The sequence below is a fragment of the Talaromyces stipitatus genome, genomic scaffold, assembly GCF_000003125.1.
Source record: "Talaromyces stipitatus ATCC 10500 scf_1105507295555 genomic scaffold, whole genome shotgun sequence".
Taxonomy (NCBI): Eukaryota; Fungi; Ascomycota; class Eurotiomycetes; order Eurotiales; family Trichocomaceae; genus Talaromyces; species Talaromyces stipitatus.
Window position 1 is genome coordinate 709,073 of NW_002990116.1, and position 16,292 is coordinate 725,364.

General features: G+C 47.5%; 7 protein-coding genes across 10 annotated transcripts, besides 2 other annotated features; 4 read left to right on the forward strand and 3 right to left on the reverse strand.

Annotated features, from left to right (window-relative positions):
• Positions 1-222: 222 nt before the first annotated feature.
• TSTA_113680 (sister chromatid cohesion protein (Eso1), putative) lies at positions 223-2,250 on the reverse strand (the record flags this gene model as incomplete). The annotated part of the gene is made up of 2 exons (XM_002481493.1): positions 223-958; positions 1,010-2,250. The coding sequence occupies 2 exons, from the start codon at positions 2,248-2,250 to the stop codon at positions 223-225; spliced, it is 1,977 nt and encodes a 658-aa protein (XP_002481538.1).
• A 286-nt stretch (positions 2,251-2,536) lies between these two features.
• Positions 2,537-4,087, forward strand: TSTA_113690 (uncharacterized protein; the record flags this gene model as incomplete). Its single annotated transcript, XM_002481494.1, has 6 exons — positions 2,537-2,706; positions 2,784-2,811; positions 2,860-3,021; positions 3,048-3,153; positions 3,195-3,637; positions 3,668-4,087. The coding sequence occupies 6 exons, from the start codon at positions 2,537-2,539 to the stop codon at positions 4,085-4,087; spliced, it is 1,329 nt and encodes a 442-aa protein (XP_002481539.1).
• Positions 3,809-3,850: a microsatellite.
• Positions 4,088-5,429: 1,342 nt separating the features above from the next.
• Positions 5,430-5,556: a sequence feature (CT-rich).
• Positions 5,557-5,601: 45 nt separating this feature from the next.
• TSTA_113700 (transcription factor RfeG, putative) lies at positions 5,602-7,919 on the forward strand. Of its 2 annotated transcripts, XM_002481496.1 has the most exons (4): positions 5,602-6,351; positions 6,428-6,472; positions 6,538-6,636; positions 6,709-7,919. In XM_002481496.1, the coding sequence occupies exons 1-4, from the start codon at positions 6,211-6,213 to the stop codon at positions 7,195-7,197; spliced, it is 774 nt and encodes a 257-aa protein (XP_002481541.1). In that variant the 5' UTR covers positions 5,602-6,210; the 3' UTR covers positions 7,198-7,919. The 2 variants fall into 2 exon arrangements, with proteins under 2 accessions (XP_002481541.1, XP_002481540.1); XM_002481495.1 differs by having other exon boundaries at positions 6,538-7,919.
• A 257-nt stretch (positions 7,920-8,176) lies between these two features.
• Positions 8,177-8,904, forward strand: TSTA_113710 (uncharacterized protein; the record flags this gene model as incomplete). Its single annotated transcript, XM_002481497.1, has 2 exons — positions 8,177-8,437; positions 8,530-8,904. The coding sequence occupies 2 exons, from the start codon at positions 8,177-8,179 to the stop codon at positions 8,902-8,904; spliced, it is 636 nt and encodes a 211-aa protein (XP_002481542.1).
• Positions 8,905-9,723: 819 nt separating this feature from the next.
• Positions 9,724-10,506, reverse strand: TSTA_113720 (NADH-ubiquinone oxidoreductase 9.5 kDa subunit, putative). 2 transcript variants are annotated; one of them, XM_002481498.1, is made up of 2 exons: positions 10,132-10,506; positions 9,724-10,069 (listed from the first exon to the last, which is right to left on the reverse strand). In XM_002481498.1, exons 1-2 carry the CDS (start codon positions 10,313-10,315, stop codon positions 10,023-10,025), a joined length of 231 nt encoding a protein of 76 aa, XP_002481543.1. In that variant the 5' UTR covers positions 10,316-10,506; the 3' UTR covers positions 9,724-10,022. The 2 variants fall into 2 exon arrangements, with proteins under 2 accessions (XP_002481543.1, XP_002481544.1); XM_002481499.1 differs by having other exon boundaries at positions 10,128-10,506.
• Positions 10,507-10,624: 118 nt separating this feature from the next.
• Positions 10,625-12,479, forward strand: TSTA_113730 (oligosaccharyl transferase subunit (beta), putative). The gene is made up of 4 exons (XM_002481500.1): positions 10,625-10,872; positions 10,954-11,064; positions 11,125-11,834; positions 11,893-12,479. The coding sequence occupies exons 1-4, from the start codon at positions 10,734-10,736 to the stop codon at positions 12,319-12,321; spliced, it is 1,389 nt and encodes a 462-aa protein (XP_002481545.1). The 5' UTR covers positions 10,625-10,733; the 3' UTR covers positions 12,322-12,479.
• A 63-nt stretch (positions 12,480-12,542) lies between these two features.
• TSTA_113740 (protease S8 tripeptidyl peptidase I, putative) lies at positions 12,543-15,318 on the reverse strand (the record flags this gene model as incomplete). 2 transcript variants are annotated; one of them, XM_002481501.1, is made up of 5 exons in its annotated part: positions 12,543-12,894; positions 12,956-13,097; positions 13,205-13,342; positions 13,605-13,829; positions 13,880-15,318. In XM_002481501.1, 4 exons carry the CDS (start codon positions 15,316-15,318, stop codon positions 13,031-13,033), a joined length of 1,869 nt encoding a protein of 622 aa, XP_002481546.1. In that variant the 3' UTR covers positions 12,543-12,894; positions 12,956-13,030. The 2 variants fall into 2 exon arrangements, with proteins under 2 accessions (XP_002481546.1, XP_002481547.1); XM_002481502.1 differs by having other exon boundaries at positions 12,956-13,342.
• Between the last annotated feature and the right edge of the window lie 974 nt (positions 15,319-16,292).

A 16,292-nucleotide genomic window follows, 5' to 3' on the forward strand; every position in this document is an offset into this window, starting at 1 on the left:
GTCAAGGATGAAAGAGATGAATATAGACGGATTACATGTTGTGGTCGTAGTTGTTGCTGATGTCATTTCGCACCCCACCTTCATACGTTAGTTAGTCTACAGCAAGGCTGATAGATAGCCGGTGTCAAGCGAGGTCGACATACGCTACAATTGCAATACTGAGAAGAAAAGATAGGGTATCATTCCACATACTCCGCCATATGCATACATAAAAACATGCATCTATCCAAAGAAAAGTCGTTTCTGGCCCTTCTCGGGCCCAGAAGCAAATACCCGTGGCCGGCCAGGCCCTGTCTTTTTGCGATCCAGCATTCTGCGCCTAGATGATTGTTCAGCAATGTTGCGTGAGGTCTGATCTGCTCGTAACTCTTGGGCTTCGAGGTCTTTGGCAAAATGCCAGTCGTCGTGCTCCTCGCGTTGGTCTTCTGACATTTCTTCATTACATCGAGAGCAAGTGAATAGGCTATAAAGCTGACCAGGAAATTCTCCCTGTGTTTCTGAAACGTTGGGTGTATGGTGACTGTACTGGCTGTTCGTAATTGGCATGTTATGAGCTGGAAATGCTGAAGGTGACTGATTGTTCCCATCTGAACTGACCAAAGATGTTGAGTCTCTTTTGAAGAATTCACCTATCCCCTTGGCTGCGACTTTTCTCACTTTTGCCGGCCTATCTCGATCTTCCAACGAGTCACTGACCATTTTCGTAAGGGATGACTCCGTGAATGGGTTGCTCTGACCCGGGCTGAAGAAGCTATTAATGGCTCTATTGTTGACAGGACCTTCCTCAAACCCAGTCACGTTGACAGATAGATTTGCACATGGCCATGCGCGTGCTTCTGCAACGACTTGATTTAACAAGTTATTCGAGAGATCATACAGAATATCCTCTGTAATCATCTTTCCGCCACGAATTGGCGATGTCTTTGAATGTACCTGCGAGCCTATCCGATGATGTAGACTAAGTGACTTTGGTCGACGCTTGTTTTCTAACAACCCATCTTCCACCAACCTGTTGTAAAGGTCTGCTGCGAATATTCGCAGCCATTTTCGTGCCTGGTCCGCCGAGTTGATGCTAGGACGAAAAGACTTGGCCGAGAGCATGGATTTGATCTGCGTCCTAGTGTTGACTTCGCTGTCATCAATCCCTCGAATGATATTGTACAGCCAAACGGCAGTGTCGTCGTCTAATTTAGCTTTGAACTGCTCGACAGATATATTCAACAGTTCCTTGACCTGTTCAGTTCCAAACTCGGCCCTAATCTGCTCTCCTAGCTTCCCTCCAAGCATCCGGATTCTAGTGAACTGGAATCCCCCTAAGAAGTTCTGGATGGCACGATTGCGAATGATTGTTTGCTTATTAGGTTTGTTCTGTGCGCTTCCCAGTTTGGACATCATTTTGTTGCGAGCGATACCAGCAGAGCACGTGTAACTCAATTTGTCCCAAATGGCAGAGCGGATTGACCGAATGATCTCGGCACCAATCAACATCGCAACATCGTCCCAGTCAGGATCATCTTCCTCAGTTTCCTGTTCGTCCAGATCAACTAAGCCGTCTTCTGAGGACCATTCCAGCGCTGTCGTCGGAGGCGAGGGTAGGCGAGTTGTTTTATCAGACGTCGAGTGCGGTTTTCTCAGCTCAGGATAGCGTTGGTACAGAATGGCATACACTAGTGATGATAGATCAATAAAGACCTCATCAATAGATGCCTTTTCAACTTTTGCACCCTGGAATTCCAACGGAACAACGTCCTTGGAATTAAGAATCTGATCCCTTTGTCGCGAAACTTCTTCCTTAATCGTACTCAGGATCTTACGTGATTGCGCTCGATACGGATCGAGGGATACCTTGTCTGTCTTGATTCTCTTCGAAGCATCATCACGGTAAGCCCATGTTCCCCCCTCACCTTCTCGGAAGGTCGCGACATGTTGCAGGACTAATTCTGGACATCTTTTCTTCGCCTCTGTAGCTGATAGCATGCGAGTAATTCCAAACGGACGTGCGGCATAATTAATTGCAATGAGTGATTCCCATTGTTGAACGGCTAGGGGTGTATCGCGCGGGGTTCCCAGGCGAACCATCTCACATTGGGCGTAGAAGGCATCGAGATCGATGTGAGCGATGACCCTGAGAGGGCTCGATGGAGAGTTTTGGCGAAGAAGATGAAGATGCCGGAAAGTATAGCGGGACGATTTTATTGAAGTACTCGGCGACGATTGAACAAATGCGGCTGGAGAGGGAGAGCGCGACATGCTTTGCAGGCGCCTTGCATTTTCATCTTATCTGGTTTATATTATACACATTTTCGTTTTGTCTGACAGTATAGAATCGTTAATCGTGTCGCGTTACGATCAAGTGTTCGAACTAACTTAACCCAAGAGCCACGCAATGAGCGATCACATGACTGTTAAAGCGGCGCCGCGCGCTATCTCCACCAAAGTGATTAGTACTCCATACGTAGTTAACTACCGCCTATATTGAATTCAAAGTTGTGTTCATGTCTCCCATCCTGGGGTTGAACAATCACGCCAACATATCATGACGCGTTGCGTGAAAATAGTCGCGAACACCACCTCACTTTCGTTAGCATCGACCTTACGACAATATTCATTTCCTGCTTTTCAATCCCGTTGGCGCCGAGGCGTCAGATCGGGGTCTTGCGCGCCCCTTGACCGTGAACCATCGCATCGAGTACAACTGAATCAAAGGTGTGGAGAATATCAGCCTGGAGGTTATCATCCTGTCATGATTGGGGACGTGCTACATGACCAATATCACATTGCAGACAAACTTGGATTTGGGGCTATTCGACGGTTTGGCTCGCCCTAGATACTCACCTGAAGCGATAGATTGTTGTCAAGATAGGTGTAGCAGACTCGCTTCCGCGTGAGACCAAAATCCTCAAGGCTTTGTCTAGTCCGCTTCCGTCGTCTCCACCTATGCATCCTGAATGTCGTTTAGTACCTGTCTTACTGGATGAGTTCAAATTGCAAGGTCCCAATGGAATACATACGTGCTATACGGTAACCCGTGCACAATGCAATCTCAGAGAGATCTCCTCAGCCGCCTGTTTTCGCTCGATATTGCTCGAGCAATATCATATAGACTTACACAGGCCGTCGCTTATACTCATTCACGAGGCTATGTTCATGGAGGTTTGCTATAACGATGACGATACTATCTAGGTTTCATGCAGGTAAATTGATACGAAATATTGCTGGTTTAGATATGCAATTACGCAACGTTTTGGTCAAACTCCCGTCAAGTTTTGATGACTTTTCCATCAACCAACTATATGAAAATAACGGCGAACCCGAGACAGTTCCTGTCAAGAGATGTGACGGAGAACCACTGTTTCTAGGAAAATATGCGGAGAAGTTCTCATTGGCCGATGCATATCCTCTTCTGAGTGACTTTGGTGAGGCGTTTTCACCGGCTCCGGAAGTTCGCCTCGGGCAAGACTGCCATACATCACCCTCGTTTCAAGCTCCAGAAGCCAAATTTGAATCGCAGAACCCGCTTACATATCCTTCAGACATCTGGGGCTTGGCTACTGCGATCTGGGAGCTCGTTGGAATGATGGCCATTTTTAGCACCGATTTTGTACATGAGGATGAGATAATCGCTCAGTATGTCCACGTACTTGGACCTATACCTTCCGAGTGGTAGCAGCGTTGGGAAGGACGGCCCCGATTTTTGAGGAGGATGGGTCCCCAACAGCGTCCTACAGTCGAAATAGATGGCCTCCGTTCCAGGAGTCATTTGAGCTTGGTGTGCGGAAATGGAGACAGAAAGTGTGCAGGCGAGATTGAGGAGGAGGAGGAGGAGGAGGAGGAGGAGGAGGAGGAGGAGAAAGCTGCATTTCTGGACTTGATCATCCGAATGCTCTCGTTCAGGCCGGAGGAGCACCCGAGTGCTGAAGAGGTACTGAAATCGGAGTGGATGATCAAATGGGTATTGCCTGATTACATGCGAAAGCAAAAATCAATCCTTGTAGCGCGCGTACCCCTTGAGAGCCGTGCGTCGGTAGTCATATCGAAGGATGAGCAAAAGAATGAGCACCAAAGTTGCCTGGAGACGAGCAGTTGATCCCTGGCTATCGCATAGACTAGGGCAGTTCAGCGCTGAATAGTACGTTGCGCGCGAACAATGAAAGTCTTCTCCCCTCCATTGTATCGTTTAGGAGATAACCAGAGGATAACTGACTGGATTCGGAGGGTAGGTCGGATACGAATTATCCTTTGGGCTATGTCCCGAGCATACAAGTACCGCTCTCTGAGTGGCAAGAAGGGGAGTTGAGACAGGAACCTTTCTCTGACTAACATAGTTACTCGAAGCTACACTTCTATGGCCTGAAGAACATCACATCATGCAAGCATTTACCTTGGTAAATTAGTATAGCAGCATAGCAGTATAGCCAATCACATTAGAGAGGTCCTGCACAACCTTGGGTTGCGAGTTCGGGCCGGACCGTGTCCCGTGACCTGGTGCTGGCCAGTGTCCGAGCTTGTTTGTTGTGTTTGTACAGAGTACCAAAGATTTATTGGAGTCAGTCTATAGGGCTACTTAGGGATGGCACCATTAGTTGGTAGAAAGCACTCACTTCGTGCCATTGGATGGTAGCGACCTCCGTGTGAAAAAGACCATACTTGATTAGTCATAGTGGCTTGTGCGTTGGCCACCTTAGACCTATGGCACTTAAGCATCTTGGCCCAAACAGCCTCATCGATGCCCAAAGCTACGCATTACGGCCCAACAACCAGCATCATCGTGTTGCCTGCTTGCCATCCCGACCGTGACCTTGACACACTTGCGTTTCTGTCCTCACAATCGCGCATCGGTCCGACCGTATGGAGCAGTACGGTGTTACTCCAGACTCTGATTTCCCCATCGTCAAGCAAGAGCCATCGAATAAGCTGCATTCAGGGAGCCGACATCAGCACTGTTTGCATCACAGTGGATGTAGAAGATTCTTATGTCGGAGAGGCGGGCGTCGATCGGTCTTTGTGCTTCAGCGGCGACTTGAAGTAGACTCGTGAGTCTTCAGCAAACAGAAATGATTAACGGACCATTCCAGATTTCTGCAGAAGTCCTTTCACGAGTCACCGTGACTGGATGGAAGATCCGTGGATCTGAGAAGCCAGAGATCTGGATAGGAGTGTTTCTTCATGCCTGGCAGTCGTCCGTCGGTCAGAAAGACTGGCGTAATGCTGACCAGGATAGAATATTGAATTCGACCGTAATAAAGGACCTGGATACATTGAAGTAATTATTCTGCCAGTACCTCCTAGTGAATCAACGGTGTAGTCGTGGCGCCAGCAAAGCAGCATGTGCGCGTCGTAGCCCAAAGCCAGCCCAACAACAGAGAAACAGCCAACCGGGCGGCGAATCCACAGCAGCCGCCCACAACCTTCGTGCCTTCCTAAAGATCCTTCGCCCCTCCCCTCCTTCCCTCGTTCCTTATCTTGATCTTCGCCGTCGACTTTCTTCCTCTCACTCTCTTTTCTTTTCTCCTCCTCTCCTCCTCTCCTCTTCCTTACTTACACTCCGGCCCTCTCTCATCGGCCATCACGTATCTCCATCAAAGGTGGAATAGAAAAGAGTTGCACTTGCCTTCCCTTGAAGGAGGAAAAACAGAAAAGAGGACAGAAGGAAGACCCAGCTTCTTTACTCCGCAGGATCATTACCCAGAAGGATTCCAGCCAGGAAAGTCTTTCGCTCTATCCGCACCACTGGGATATTCACTCAACACCTTGCTTCTTTATTTTTTTACTGTCTCGGTTAATGTGCCAGACTACAACAATTATTTAACCATCACTTGCTCGTGGACTTTCTCATTCGGACCTGTATTAGGCCAGATAATTTCCCTTGGTCTTTCGTCTTGCTGATAAGGCCTCTGTTTATCGCCCACTCTTCTCAAAAAGTCCTGGATTGAGCAATATCCATTGGATTTCCTGGATTCCCTGGATTTAATTGTCATTCAGACTGTGTGCGTGTCCATACGCTTGACTAGCCCGCGGATTATCTGATTGCCGGTTTTCTCTTCTGTTGCCATCGTTGTCAACGCTAGGATTGCCCACTGGACTTAGCCAGGATCAGACAACTCATTATTACTCACTTCCTGGATTATTGATCCCCGGGCGGAATACCAAGGATATATCATTGCCGTTGGCTTTTCTATTTCTCTATTTCTGAGTCTCCTTTTGGCCACCATGACTGGACGAGGTTTTGAGCGCCCGGAGCGCCACAATGAATACTTTATCCCGGGAGATGGGATCAGCCGAGAAGTCATCCAAGCCGATATCTGCAGATACCTGGGAAATGATGCTCTCGTAAAACCTGGAACACATCAAGTTCGTTGTCAACCCTAAAACACCTACGTAGATGGTATGTGTTGTCATAGAATTAAATACTGACAGTCTCGTGTAGGGCCGCTCAGGCTACTTAATACGAGCTTACCGGAATCTCACATCAGTATGTTCTTTCTTCCCCTCTTGGGCTCTCCTGGTCAATCGTGCTGACTCTGTTCGTCTACGCAGGAAATGATTGCCGACCTGAAAGCCGATTCTGCTCGTTGGGAACAAGAAGTGGAACGCCGGGCCAATATGGGTTATTCCAGAGGTACTTATGTTCAAGATGTACGTAGGTCCCGAAGCCCTAACGAGCTATCAGGGAGCTATGTTTCGCCAACCCACGAGCTCCGTTCACAGGGCGGCCCATCGCCACCATCGTATGCCGCAGCACCTGCTCCGTACGTCGACCCATACGCCCAACAATCGCAATATGGCGCACCGCAAGGTCAGCCATACGCCACACAATCTTATTCAACCTCACAGTCTCCTGGATATAACCAAAACCCTTATACTTCACCCCCACAGCAGAATCCTTATTCAGGCCCAGGTCAAGGCCAGCCCCCTATTTCGGCATCAGATGTTCATCAGCCTGCCTACACCTACAGTAGTACTCCCAGCTATGGATATGAAAGAGGAAATGCCGCGCCCCGCTATCCAGGAGCTGGTTATGATAATGATCCCGAGTACTCTCCTGTCACAACCGGTATGGGTTACCCTGCTGCCACCGCACCTGCGGATGCCCGTTTAGGAATGGATCCCAGATATACTCCAGAGGCTGCCTATGACCATAGGACAGGAGCCAGTCGGCCACAGCAGAACAGGGATCCTCACCGGAGGGCTCGGTAGATGAACGAGTTTGATGCTGGCAAAATTTGTTTCCTTTCACATTTATGGGAGCAGTCCCAATTCGCACCTAAAATATAGGATGTGCCATGCTTTTCCACGGATGTTTTGGACCTCTTGGATTCGATGAGCCGGTGGTGCGATATTTTCGATTGATCTTTCAGAAAAGGATGTTTTATAATGCGATTTCCTAGGAGGAAGGATGCATGGTGTCAATGGAGTCAAAATTGCTTTAGGGGTAGACCGGTGGAAGCTGTTGGGCTCGGTGATGTATGTATGAATCGCGTCTCAGGAGCTTTCCAACGGATGGGACTTGCCAGGAATAATGACGAAAATACGGCGGACTTGCAGCCATGATGAAGTTGGCTGTGAGTCACCTCTAATTGGACGATTGGATTACGAAAAGGCGGTGGTCTTTGTTGTTACATGTGATGATTATGCGTGGAGTTTCCTTTATCTTCCTGGGATTTTGTTGACCTTACCGCTGTTGTTGTACAGAAATTTGGTATTTGGTTTGGTTGAGCCCCTCGTTGAGAGCCGCCTTGCTTTCATCCGTCTAAAATATCCCTCGGTATGCCTGTGGGTTGCATCTGCCAGGAGCTTTGAAGACCTTTTGTTTCCGTGTTGCTTCATACGGGATCTACTGGGGTTTGATGTTGTAGATACATGCATTACAGGCGTTGAACTGTTTGATACATTACAATTGACACATTCTATCTGGCCACATCTTGACTTCCACCTCTCCATCTTTCGATAATTTCTAGTGTATATCTCATCTAACCCGAGCAAGGAAACTATTGTTGTGGTGTTCACCCGAAGTCGACTTCCTAAAATCAAAGTCACTTCATCTTCAATTATCACCCTGACTCTCATCTACTTAGGTTTTCGTTAATCCTCTGGTCTCTCTTTACATTTAATCTTTAACCTTCGCTCATCTATTCTCTCCACTTTCATCTAACCAGCCCCTGTATGCCCTCTCAAAATGGCCGGCGCAGCAGGTCAAGAAAACGACGAGGCTCCCTCAGAACTCCCTTCTTTCCACAACGGAGACGTTGTTATCGTCATCCACGCTGATGAAGTTTACCAATTGCACTCTGACGTCCTCCGCCGTTGCTCTCCCAACAACTTGAGACAGCTAGTGGCACCCGAACATGTGGCACAATTAGTTAAAGCAGCAGTGAACGGTGGCTGCTTTACGCGATACAGACTGGTCTTGGAGTCCTCTGAAAAGCATCCAAATGGAGTTTTTCCGCAGAAAGGTCTGTATATATTACGATTGCTCTTAAGGGGACTTACGTATCTGTTGGACTCGCGATATGCATATGTGTGAAACAGGAAATCGACAAATATGGCCGCATCGTTGCAGACAGAAACCAATCTATGCTTGCCAATGCCTACAGTACTGAATCACCTGCATATGTATTCGAGTCATGGAGGAACCTATTCTGCACATTTGACACCTTGGACCCTGACATCAGCGGATCTTCTCTTCAAACAGTTCTCGAGAAAGTTAGTCGCTTGATGGATACCGCAGACAGTGTCGGCGCCGCTGCAACAGTATGTGCCTATATTAATAATTCCCCGATGCGTCAGGATCAGCTACTATACGGCGCCCTTCTCCCACGCCCGATTCCTTGGGGGAATCAGACCATCAGAACTGAGTCTCAGTCCATACTCAAGGATGCCGTCATACATGTTGTTGGGAGATGAAACTCTCTGCCGAACAGCAAGAAGAAAAGCCACAATTCCGTGCTATTTGCAAAGCAGAAAGTAGCAGAGCTTTATAGAATCAAGGGTACAATCGAGATGCGCATCTCTGGGCATTATCCGCAGGTGCTTTGAAGGGACGAAGGCAAAGTGCGCGACCTCACGAGCTACGTATGTGAATGATATCTATGTGTGGATGGCAGTCAACGTCCGTCGCCAATGATTCTGCCAAGTCGTCGCTACTAATCGTCGTGATCGACACGGTCCCATGGCGGCACGGAGCTATACAGAGCCATTTATGAAGGTGGAGGTACATACCTAAATCCGCAGGACTATGTCAGTTTTCACAACACCCATGTCCAAAAGGCTCGCAGGATTGTATACGACAAAGTCCGCCAGATCAAGTTCGATGTGCGCAAATACGTCAAGTTTTGATGGTGAATGGGTCACAGCTTGATCTCAAGGACGATTTGCAAGCGGTTCACTTGCTGTGTACGGAAGTGATGGGTTGGGATCTTCCGTGGAACATGACTGATGTTGGAAAGCCGGTGCCTCCTGACTTGGAAGATGATGACGAGGAGGTAACAAAGGGGGCTTCCTCAGAGTGCTGATACTATCTTTGGTTCTCAAATTCATCGACCAGATGATCCGAAGATCTTCTCCGGAGGTTCACCCAGCTGAAGGGTGAGCTTATGAGCCTTGCTAAATTTTGAAAATTCTCCGCAAAGGCCGGTTAGATGAGGCATAACCCCAAGTTCCTATCGGGCTTCTGACTTGCTTTGCCAGTTTATACGCTAATTTTTAGCAACTTATACTTAGCTTACACTTCGATAATGGCAATTTATTGCATCACTTCAACACAGGAAAATAGGTTGTATGCTTCGAGTCCATCCACTTCTATATGTACAATATCAACTCCACCAATTTGAGAATACCGATAATGAAATGTTTCAAATTATGTGAAACTCGTTTGCTGTCCGGTAACCACTGGGGAAGTTGTTCGCTCTTTGGCTGCCTTCCTCTCAATTCCCAGACAATATCAAAACACAGTCAAATTTGGCCAGTAAAGACCGGTGGTTCGGCCTAACACTAGTGAATCCATATCACAGGCGTAAATATATCTACTCGTCGTCGAAGCCTTGAGGGATCACACGAGGACCCTTAGGAACTATATTTAAGAATGAAATTAGCTCGTGTCAACCTCAGAATCAAAGCGGTTCGGGTACAAACTTGGATACGAAAGCGGAATCGTCTCAGGATCAACGTCACCAAAGTAGCGGCGGATGGGCGGTACGACAGCGAGAGAGACAGGGCCGAAGGAACCGAGAACAATTGAGTAGAAAATGGCAGGCTTTTCGTGTGAGGCCCAGCGAAGGTATCGCAATGGCGTTGACCAGAAGTGAGGGGCCGACATGATTGCGGAAGTTCTTCGGATGTGTGGGAAGGCAAGACGTAAGATGGTGGTCAAGGAGTGACCCAATTGCAGATGTTTTTATATGGTGCGAAAATATAGTGCACAGTTTTCGACCGTAGAGGCTGACGCACTGAGAGCGATTGGAGCAAGAGAGAAATGGTCGTGGCGCTAAAGATTCATTGAACTGAGGTATCAAAGATGAGGTTATCACAAACCCGCTAACTCTAACAGGTGGAGCACCTCAAGTCTTGGCACTCCGGAGCAACACGTCGCCCGATCTACAATTCCATGCTATTATCTGTCTTGTTCAACATTCATTCTTTCGGTGTTGTCTTCAATTGTTGTCGCTTCAGTTCGGATATTTTTCTAGATATCAAGTCGACTGTCCAACCCGCCTTGAGCGGAGACCTATTACAAGATGAGGTCGTTTCTTTCTTTTCTACTACTTGGCTTCTGGGGAGCTTGCGTACATGCATTGAGTAGCTCGGGATCCCGCTTGCTCGTCGTTTTGGAAGAAGACAAGAACTTATATTCGAATTTATGGGCTGATTTAGAAGGTATCTAGTCATTCTAACGTTTCATTTTATCCTGAATACAAGAAAAACAAAGAATGGTGTGGCTAACCACTTTCTGCGTAGACCGCGGCTACGACATCACTTTCGAATCTCCCAAAAGCGACAAGTTGTCGTTATTTGCACATGGAGAGAAAGCATACGACCACCTTATTCTCCTTCCATCCAAGTCGAAAGGTCAGTGCCGTACTTGATGTCACAATCCACAGACAATTGCCGATTATAACTTGCTATCAGGTCTTGGTCCTGCATTGACCCCCAAGCTTCTGCTCGACTTCGTCAACAACGAGGGCAATGTTCTTCTCGCCCTTTCCGGAAAGTCTACTACTCCTAGCTCCATCAACTCTCTCCTCCTTGAGCTAGATCTGCATATCTCGCCTGACCGTTCGTCAATTGTGATCGATCATTTTAACTACGATACTATTTCTGCGTCCGAAAAGCATGATGTTCTTCTTCTACCTCTGCCTGATCCCGTGAGGTCAGATGTAAAATCATTTTTCTCCGGTGAAGGTGTACTAGCTTTCCCCCGCCCGGTGGGACAGTCTCTTGGAAACGCCAGCCCGCTCCTTACACCTATCGTACGAGCCCCCGAAACAGCTTATAGCTACAACACCAAGGAGGACTCTCTTTCCGTCGAGGATAGCTTTGCGACTGGCTCGCAATTGGCGTTGGTATCGGCACTACAAGCGAGGAACTCTGCTCGTTTCACTGTTCTCGGATCTGCAGAGGCTCTGGAAGACAAATGGTTTTCTGCGTCTGTCAAGGCTCCGAAATCCAAGTCGGCAGTTACAACTGCAAATCGGCAATTTGCCAAGCAGCTCACTGCTTGGACATTCCAGGAGCTTGGCGTTTTGAAGGTTGGCAAGATTGAGCATTATCTCAGTGATGAATTTGGAAACATTGAAGGCGCGGTGAACCCGAAGATTTATCGCATTAAGAACGACGTGGTAGGTTAATCTTCTCGGGCAATGAACCTTGTCAAGACATAACTAATGGTCGAAATAGACATTTGATATTGAAGTTTCTGAGTATGAGTTCGATAAGTGGATTCCATACAAGGTTCCCGCCAACGACGAACTCCAACTTGAGTTCACCATGCTATCTCCCTGGCACAGACTTAAGCTCTTGCCCAAATCCAGCACTCTGAACAGTACCGTCTTTGGCGTCACTTTCACCACTCCCGACCAACACGGCATTTTCTCATTCCGAGTAAACTACAACCGCCCATTCCTGACCAACATCGAAGAGAAGCATGAGGTTACTGTCCGCCACTTTGCGCACGACGAGTACCCACGAAGCTGGCAGATCACTGGTGGATGGGTATGGATTGCGGGACTTTGGTCTGTTATTGGGGGTTTCATTGCATTTGTGCTAGTATGGCTCTATTCGGCCCCGGTGCTGAGCGCAGAAGCGAAGGTTCAGAAGATCAAATAAAGATTTCGAATTATATCTTATATACAAAAGAAGTTTGATGTGGGTTATAACGAGGGAAATTGAATTCCTTGATGGATGGCCAGTATTGTACCACGCTTTTTTGAGATATCATGAATTGAATGTATATTACACTGCAACATGAATGCTATTCATTTTTATCGTACATACTCCATTGTCTTCAAGGACAATTCGAATCAAGGCCTGGAAACTGTTCAGTGATTCAGAGTAGAGTTATGAACATAGATATCATTACATCCGAAATCAAAATACTATACAACAGAGATAGCATAAAATACACATCAAAAAGCAGAAACTCCAGCCCATGCAAATATGTCAAACAAGTAGCTGCGCAAAGAAAAGTCTTCATCCGAAAGATTATGCATTTATAAGCCCCGCGTCTTCTCAGGATCCATCTGGACCTCATCACCACTAATTTCCTTGACAGACGTGAACGCCGGTTTGCCTGCATACAACTGCTGTGGTACCTGTGTCGACTTTCCTCCTTCGATTTCTCTGGACACGGAGATGGGCGCATTGCCGCGAAAACGTTTGCGCATGTCGACTAGACCACGTCTATTGCACCAAATCAATTAGCATGTGTGCGAATCGAGATGGAGAGGAGGGAGAAACGTACTTGCAATCCGCGAGCGCTTTGCTTAATTGTTGACATCGAACTGGTAGTTCATCTGACAAGGGCTGTTTGAGGCAGTCATTTGGTGAATTCCGTTGTACCATTATACAGTCTGATTCTTGGAGACATTGCGCCAGCGCTGCTCCTGTAGTAGGATCAAAAGGTTAGCAATAATTTCTGGATTTCAAAGCAGGATGCTTTATGCTTTATCGGTTTTGTTGGAAATAGTTGAAAAATTGTTTGTAAACTCACGGATATCTCTGCAGGAACTCGGCATCTTGCTCAGTTGGAATATAGTCCAGTAGAACAAGGGCTGACTTGTCGTCGTAGTTCTTCATCAACTGATCGTGGAGAACTCCGGAGCGGCGGAGATGAGATTTAAAGAACGACCTTACCAAAATCGGATTAGCCTAACTGACATTCAACTGCATGTCTGATTGGTCATCGTCAAAACATCTACATCGATTTTATTTCTGTCGAAAATAAGCTTCATGCTATCATCAGAAGCAGAGGGTCAGAGGCCATGTATTAGTAATTAATTCTTGATCTCGGTGGACTATCTAGGAAAGGTGTACAACTAGCGATATCAAGCTCTATACTTGAGCTGACCATGACAGGAAGAATAGGTATTTACAGAGCCAGAACTGGTTACATGAGAAGTTGCATATTTGCAAAGTTCGGTGTCCCAAGCCCAGTCACATGGTCCCAACCATGTGCAGCCGGGAAGCCATTGGTGTTGCATCCAGGATTGCTTCCAGAGGTTATGTCGCTCAGCACGCCGCTTTCGAGATAGAGCCATGGATCCAAGAAACCCAGCGGCACAAGTCGCTGAGAGTTGAGGAGCGCAATGGTTGAAGCGAAAATTGGTGCAGAGGGACTGTCATCTGAGTTAGCTATCATCTAAGTGAGCAAGAAGGTCCATCATACCTAGTGCCATCAACCAGAACCGGGCTTCCCTGGAATTCTATAACAATTCTCTCTCCCTGTGCAGCAACATCCGGATATCCGCGGCCGCTAGCATTGAAGCGACTGTTATATTGAGATTGGATACCAGCCAGATACCCATCAACCGCTAATTCCTGGTAGAAGGGGCGGGTGAAGATATTCGAGAATCCACCAGCAGAGAGCGCCGCTCCAATTTCTGGGACTCCCGCAGTGGCACCGACAGTAGTGACATAAGGGCAGGAAGCAGGAAATGTCGGGATGAATGCATTGCAGGAACTGCTTGGTCTGATTCCGGCAACTCCGCCATCACCACTAGCAACGATAACGGAGATACCACGAGCACCAAGTTGAGCAAATGCATTGCACATACTGTTCGCAGCGCTGGATGATAACGCGTTCTCGTTGAATCCATAAGACAGGGATAAGACACTTGGCGGCTTTGCTTGGTTGACAATATACGATATGACATCGAGGAAACCTGTTACGGTGGATAGGCCCGACGAGATGAACGTGGTCTGAATCTCATTGGCCAGGCCAACGGTATACTGTATATCGAGGTTGGCTTCGACACCTGGCTTGCTTTGGTCATTCAATCCTCTGTCGACAGACTCTACTGTGAACGAAGGAGGAGGATTCAGATCGGGCCGAAACGTCTTCAGAAAGAGACCCAAGTCGTACTCATTCAAAAATCCCGGGACTACAATCCCAGCACCTGGACTGCTTGAGCTCGCTGTGGGCAGACCATATAGAGATTGGAGACATGCTGGAGTGATTTGTGTGTTGCAGGGAGATGGGGTGCTTTCGTTACTTAAAGAGGAGAGGTTACTGAGATCTGGTCCGTAAGCCTGAATCTGGGGGCCTTGCACTTCTGTGAAGTCGGTTGTCGGTTGGATTGTCTCGATGAAGCCGGCAAGCGGTTTGGGAATGGAGTACTGAAGCGTTAGGGTTCTAATTTCGCCCGTTGTGGTACTCTTATAATCATAGAACTTGGTCTGCAACAAGTTCTCGGCGTGCTCAACTGTCATTTGCAAGGCTAACCAGTTTCCGTTGTCTTGGATCGCGTTGGTATGCAGTTTTTGGCCAGTGAGCCATGAAGTAACGGAGTCAGAGGCAGCAGAAGAAGGGGCTATCAGCTCTTTGAGTTGTTCTGCTGACATAAACTTTCCATAAGTTGCATGTCCTGGGGTTGAGAGGCCGAGCACGGTATTTAGCCAGTTGTCTCTGTTTGCTGGAACTAAAGAGAGACGCAAGTTGAGCACCTGTGTAGGAGATGCTGGAGACAGTTCCTCCCACCCGCTTGGGACTGAGTCAAAGCCTTCTACTGTTGCATAGCTCGTAGAGGGTGCTGCAAGGGTAAAAAATGGAAGACTCAGGTTGGAAAGGACGAAAAGTGCCAACGGCACAAGAACAGATCTAACCATTGTTTAGGGAAACTGTGGTAATGAATTTTGAAAGTGTTCTTTCCTCGCTCCGATTGAAAGAACCGGAGCAAAGAGAGGACCCGAGGAGCTTGAGGAAATTGCCTTCTTATATGTGCCTTCCAGTGGTTCAAGCAGGAGTCGTCACCACCGATCTTCTGCCCAGGCGATGAGTGAAGTCCTAAAAAGAATATAGACGAACCAACATTCGCAAAAAATCCACAACCGATCTCACACTCATCTTAGCCTCTACTAGATCGAGCACAAATGAAGATAAAGAAAGACAAGGAACAGCTATAGCTCTGATGCGCAAGCCACGATCCACCAAATCTGGGTCTCAAGGCAGCGCAACTGCTCACAGAAGGTGCCATCACGTCATACTAGTTACGTATTGAGATGTGGTTGTTCTTGAGATTCACTCTGCGTCGAAGCCACAAGCCAACCTGAAAAAGTTTTTCTCTAGTCGTGGACGTAATTAAGTAACGAGATCCAGGGTCCAGGCACGGGACCAACAGCCTCCTTAGCCTGAATTAGGGCTAACTCGGCATGATCGACAAGAATTACCGCAGATATCACGAGTCCATGAGCAAACACCGCGTGAGGAAAGATTTGATACGTAGTATTTGCCATTTTCGTCATTAGCGAGTAGATCTTCTATCTTGGTCTGGTTTAAACTTTAGGTGCATCACTGTTTTCAATGTTGGAGAGACATGCCCGATCTCGTTAATACGTGCGTAGTATCGCCAGTGCGAGATCGACCGAGACGGAGCTAAATCTTTGACAGAAATTAGGCGCTCATTCTACGTACGTACCTATCTTACCATCATCAAGGACTCGGAAATAAATAGATCGTTGGGTAGGCTTAGTTCTAGGTACTGTCATCTGCCCAGACTGATAGGTACATGTACAACCAGGAAGAGTATAATCAAGGTCGCTCTGACAATGAGACCACACAAGTCGCCTCTTATTCAATTCGT